At 40.1% G+C, this 6,000-nt stretch overlaps 1 protein-coding gene across 1 annotated transcript in view; it reads right to left on the bottom strand.

Annotated features, from left to right (window-relative positions):
* Positions 1–202: 202 nt before the first annotated feature.
* Kdm4c (lysine demethylase 4C) overlaps positions 203–6,000 on the bottom strand; it is a 184,658-nt gene continuing 178,860 nt past the window's right edge. Inside the window, exon 22 of the mRNA XM_051163382.1 lies at positions 203–837. Within this exon, the coding sequence (XP_051019339.1) occupies positions 661–837 (177 nt within the window). The 3' untranslated portion in view covers positions 203–660. The remainder of the gene's footprint in view (positions 838–6,000) is intronic.

Raw genomic sequence — 6,000 nt, 5'->3', positions numbered from 1 at the left:
GTTTTCAAAATATCAGGCCCAGATTATTCCTCTGTAAATATATAAAATTCCCATATACTTCATATGAATTCCTCTTCAAGAGCAAAAAATTCCTCTTACAAAGGCCGACTCAGTTTTCAGACACAATCAAAAGTTATAATATAAAAAAATGGAAAATTTCTATACAAGAGAATACAGATAGCACACAGGTAAAACTCATTACCATACATGCCATTTGTGTTTTAAAAATGTTTTATAAAAACTGCCACTTAAAACAAATGTGAGAGTCTTTCCCTGGCTGTGGAAAACACATAAATTATCACCCTCCTTGGGTGATGAGGCTTTCACTAAAGAAGTTGGGAGACAGGAGCCTCCATATATATTCCCTGAGGAGGGACCTGAGCCACAGAGAAGGAACACCCTCTTCTGTGGTAGAAAGGATTTTTATCTAGTGGGCTATACACTGTTATTTCCCTTCACTTAGAAATATTCTTTGTGGTCAAATGGAGGACTGAGGGGATGATCAGATTATAAAAGCAATTAATAGGTCTCTTCCTGGTTGTTTGGTAACCAAACCAATGCCAGAGAAGCACCCAGCCACTTGTCCCAGTGCATACCCCATGGCTGTTCCTTTGTCTTCCCTCTGCAGTCCGAACTGCTTAGTACACAGCAGGTTATCAACTACTGTCTCTTCTGACACTTCTTCTGGAAAGAACTCTTCAGGAAAGTGCGATACACAGGGTCATCCACATATTCGTTCTTAAGCCTGGAGCTCAGCACTCTTTGCCTCTTCCTCTCCCCTTGGATTACATCTGCCCCATAAAATGTGTCTTCAAATCGCATGTCGGAGGCTGTGGACTAAATGCAGAAGGGTGTATTATTGACTACAGAATAACTAGACACAGATCTGCTTCTGTAAGCTGAAGTAGAGGACAGAGGTAGGGATGGGTCACAGGGTAGAAGGAACAACCCACAGAGTCTTATAGCTCTCACCCATGCCATACGGCAGAGATGTGTGGCTCCATTTGTCCTAATTTCTTTACACCAAGGGAGCGTCCCCAAACAAAAGCAAAATTAAAGTCTTCTCAATTTGAGTCTGCTGTAAATGAAAACTACTAAAAAGATTAGAATTTGGTAAGTACTATGGAGAGATTAAAATGCTACAGGCCTAAATTAGGCATGGTGGTGCAAACATTTAATCCCAGAATTTGGGAGGCAGAGGAAGGTGGATCTTCCAGTTCAAGGCTAAGGCCAGCCTATTCCACACAGAGAAACCATGTCTCAAAATACCACACACACCACACTCACCCATCCATCCATGCATGCATGCATGCGCACAAACACATGATACAGGCGTAAAGGCTAATCACCAGCCCTAGCTTCTCAGAACAGCCTCCATTGCTTTGCATACTTCTGGGGTGTTCTGTGTTGAAGGTAACATCTTATGACTCACAGATAAAAAACGTTTTGGAATCTATTAACTAGTTCTCACCAAACCCAAAGCTAACAATGGCATCAGATAGCACCGTGGGCTATAGCAAAGCTTCCTCCATCTTGCTACAGCTGCCTCTCTGATATACCCACTAATGCATTATAAACCTGCCTATGACTTTCTTTGTCCTGCTAAACCTCATGAAACTGCTTCTATGTTGGAATATGGAATTTTGGTTATGTCCCTGAGTCACAGTCTCAGCAGATGGCCCTAGATTAATCTGTTATTCTCTTTAAAGTGGAAACTGCAGATTTTACAACAACACTTGCTTAGTCTCCATCTCCACTTCACTCTGCTCAAATAGGCTTTTTTGGGGTGGGGGGAGTAAAAAATCATTCTTAATTCACTTTGAATCTTATTCTTTGACACTTCTCCACTTCCTTGAAACTAGTGTGGTTAAATCCCCAGTGCCTAGTCCTGTGGCATTTCTGTTGCTTAACTACTTCATTGGCTACCTGTTGGTTCATTTTTTGATGTTTCAGGGCTTCACTGTCTTAATTATCTGTTCACCTTTGGGTCCCCTGATGTGGCTTCAATACCGATCCATAGTCAAAGGATGACGACTTATTTCCCACTCCAGCTTAGATCTCTTGCATCAAGACCTGCCTGTATCCCTGTACAATAGGTATCTCAGACTGTCTGCCTCAAATGCTCTCCAAATTAACCTGTATAAAATGAAACTCAAAGATTTTTTTCCCCCAATCACTGCTCTTCTTACATTTTTTAAATGTCAACACCATGCTCATCCATACACTTTATCCATCAAAAATTTAATGGTACTGTGGATTTGCTCTTATCCCCACCCTGTCAGGAGCCCTTCATAGTATTTGAAATAGTCATAATCCTGTATGCAGGGTCTTCACTTCTCCTTGTGAACCACTGCAATAAATGCAGTAGTCCTAATCTATCTCCCATTAAACCACTAGAAAAAAGGCTTTCTAGAAACAGTCTAAGTAAATAATTATAGAGGGCTGCATGTATCTGCCTATAATATTTTTTTTTAACCTGTCCTCAAGATGATCTGCACATTCCCAAGGCCAGACTTTTACAACTTAGCACATACTACTTCCTTCTAGAAGATTAGCCTTATCTCAGGGTCTTACGCATCCTATCTGAGATAGCTTTTCTTCTGTGAAAGAGTGTCTACCACAGGAAAACTAGAGGTTCCTATGAACCCTGAATATGAATGCAGGGATAGGCAATGTTCTTTCCATTAGATGTTTCTTAAAGTGAAGGATATTAGGAACTATAAATCAAATGCTGTATGTCCCAGCAGTAAGGAACAGATGTGAAGTGGAACTCAGCTACTGTTCAGTATGTGATTAGTGAAAAGTGCAAGCTATTTCTGAGATACTCACATAAAGACCAATCCTAGAGTTGGCACTAAAACTAATTTTGATGCTTGATTCCCTACCATTCTGCAATCTAGAATATGTTCTCTACTGGTTAAGTTAGAGATATAACTTCTAATGACAGTAAGAAATAGCTTATCTTAGGCTGGTGAAAAAGTAGACAGACTCTTATTCTTAGGAGCTGAAAATACACAGCCCATTGTGAAAAAGAGAAAAACAAGGGAGCAGACACAAAGAAGCCTGGAAACTGGCAATGGTTCATATTGGCAGATACATACATATTCTGCCCACCAGCTCCTGGGGCAGTTATGACAAGTGGTTCCCTAGATGGTGCTCTATTTCCCATAGGAAGGAAACTTAGAAGCTGTGAGTTGGATGGTTCTGTCATCAGCAGAAAACATTTCATTTCAGTAACACTTAGAAAGTACTTCCTTTGACTTACATTTCACTTTTATAAGTGCTAAAGTTATCAAAGGAGGAAATAAAACACCTATGAAAGTGTTGCCCTTGTTTGGAAACAGAAGTCAGCCTCCTAAACACAAAAACAAAGTCAATTTGCCAGGAGCTCTAGTTAATTATGCAATGGTCACCATGGTTACTCTGAGACAATAAAAGGTAATGAGGCTGTTTCTGAATAGAGTATAAAAGAACTCAGCAGTCATTAGGTGGTTGGCTGATTCTTTTAAAAATTTCTCTGCAAGACAGAATAATCTGAGGTAGGGAAAGTCACTAAACATGAAGCTTCAATAGTAAGTGCTGCTTAGCAATCTTCCTCAAACAAAACAAACAAAATAAAAAACAAACAAACAAAAAACTCCAAGCATAGAATATCTATCAATTGAGCTTTCCAATTAGAATTGTCTACCCAATTGGAAAGCTATGAGACAACCTACCAGCTAGTGAGCTAGAGGCACCTGAAGGCATGTTACCAACTCAAGTGTGCAGCAGTAACAAAAGTAAGTGGCAAGGGTTGCATTTCCAAGACTTTCCTACTGGGCTCAGCTGCTGGGCATTCTGGACTGCATTCAGTGTATTTTACTTCACTGTTTTTGTTGTTGTTGTTTGTTTGTTTCCTGAGAGAGGGTCTCTCTGTGTAGCCTTGGCTTTCCTGAACACTTGTGTTGTAGACTGAGCTGGCCTTGAACTCACAGAGATCCACCTGCTTCTGTCTCCCCAAGTGTGGGGATTACAGGCATCAGTCACCATGCCTGGCTTACTTCACTGGTTTTTGTTTTGTTTTGTTTTTTAAATTAAAAGTGTTCTCAGAGAAGTAAGGCATGTGGCAAAGGCTAATAATCCTGGCATGAGAAAGGTACATAAAGAGGACCAGCAACTCAAAGAGATCCTTGGCCTCATAGTGAGTTAAATAAAAGGCAGTCTCGCTTACATATGACCTGTTTCAAAACAAAAACAAAACACAAGAAGTCCAAAATCCAGAGGTGTGGAAAATATTCACACACAGCACAAAATGACTTTCAGGAACCTTGTTCCAAATAAAAATATCCAAGGAGGCATCATAGAATCAAGACCTTATCTACAATGGAATAAAAAGACTGCTCAGAGAAGAAAGTGAACTCTTAAACATGAATGAGAGAACTTTAAGAATCAACTTAACAGTGTGAACAACAACTACATTTATCAGAAAATCAAGAGACTTTCAGAAGGCTTCCTGCTATATTCCCTATGCAAATCTTTAGGGGCTGATAAGAGTTAAAAAAATCAGCATCAAAACAGGGAGAGTAGAGTAGAGCCAAAGGGAGATATGGTGAGGAACAGTCATCTCTAACATATTTCAGGTTTTCTTAAGAGACTCAGTCTCTTTTAAGAAAAATTTGTTTTTATTTTACTTGCATGACTGTTTTACCTTTACATGTGTAAAATGCCTGTAGAGGGCAGAAGAGGGTGTTGGATACCCTGGCATTCGAGTTATCCATAGTTGTAAGCTGCCAGTAGGTATAGGTGAAGAAAAGCAAACCCAAGTCCTCTACAGTAACAGGATGAGCTCTTTACAGTAGTGCCCCAGGTTTCACGATTTTAAAATAGTAACAAGTTATCCAGGCTTCAGGAAAATTTGTCTCTATAACAGGTACACTTCATTTTGTCTTCTCTCAAGTATCTATCTGGCTATGAAGGAATTTTAATCCTGCAACATGCTTGCTCTGATCACATTCAAAGACCTTCTAGGCTTTTGTACTCAGGCTGGAATACAAACATGCCATTAGTACACACCATTAATCCAAACAATGAAGGTAAAGTTAGTTTGTAGAAGGAAGCACCCATATTTGAAAGTGATGTCCAACTGAAAGGCAGACAAAATGACTAATTAGAGAAAGATTTGACAGAATAAGATATGCCCAACTCTCAGTAGAATAGATAGGAAAGAGAGGTGACTTAAGAGAACAGCACAGAGAGAAGAGAGTTGAGTCAATTCAATCAGTTCTGGAAGTTCAGTTGGGAGTCTGCTGTAAAACAAAAATATGTTTATATCCAGTACAGGAGTCAGTCAGGTGCAGTGGAGTTGAGCTGATAGCAGTTCATTCCATGGAGTTTAGAGGAAGTTTTACTGGGACAGTTGTACGGAGACAGGTTGCATAGAGAGAACAAGCTAGACAGGCGAAGACAGAATGAGCCAGGGAAAGAGAAGAATCCAGAATATTAGAACAGATTGCTAAAGTTAGTTTGAGGCCAAGCAGAGAAATTCAGTCAGAAGGTGAGAGAAGCCAATTTTAGTCAGTCAGCTTAGAGAGGAGTTTTAAGCCAGAATAGCTCAAACCAGCTAGCCAGAGTTCAGAAAGAGCTAGAAAGGGTGTGCTTATTCAACAGTATGTCTCAGAGGCTGAAATCATTCTAGGCCTAGAGAAGATTGTACAGAGGCTAGAAGCTTCCAGGACTAGGCTTAGGTTAGCAGATGGTAGCAGTAATCTGCTGAGCTAACAATTACATCTGGAGAATAAATATTCCCTTTACATCTGGTGGCTAATCTGTTCATTGGTTGTTTGTTTGTTTGCTTGTTTAATTAAAATGCTCTCAGAGTGTGTGCAGGCCTCCTGAATACCCATATCAGCAGTACTGACACTGTCTCTTTCCCTTTACTTTTAAAGTCCTTCCTCTGGAGGTGCAGCTGAAAGGGGTCTGTACAAACGTGTTGTTGGTTCCCTGCCATTGAGACGTCACATG

This window comes from Acomys russatus, chromosome 2 (genome assembly GCF_903995435.1).
Source record: "Acomys russatus chromosome 2, mAcoRus1.1, whole genome shotgun sequence".
Lineage (NCBI taxonomy): Eukaryota > Metazoa > Chordata > Mammalia > Rodentia > Muridae > Acomys > Acomys russatus.
The sequence above is the reverse complement of the archived record's forward strand: the minus strand, read 5'-3'. Positions and strand labels throughout refer to the sequence as shown.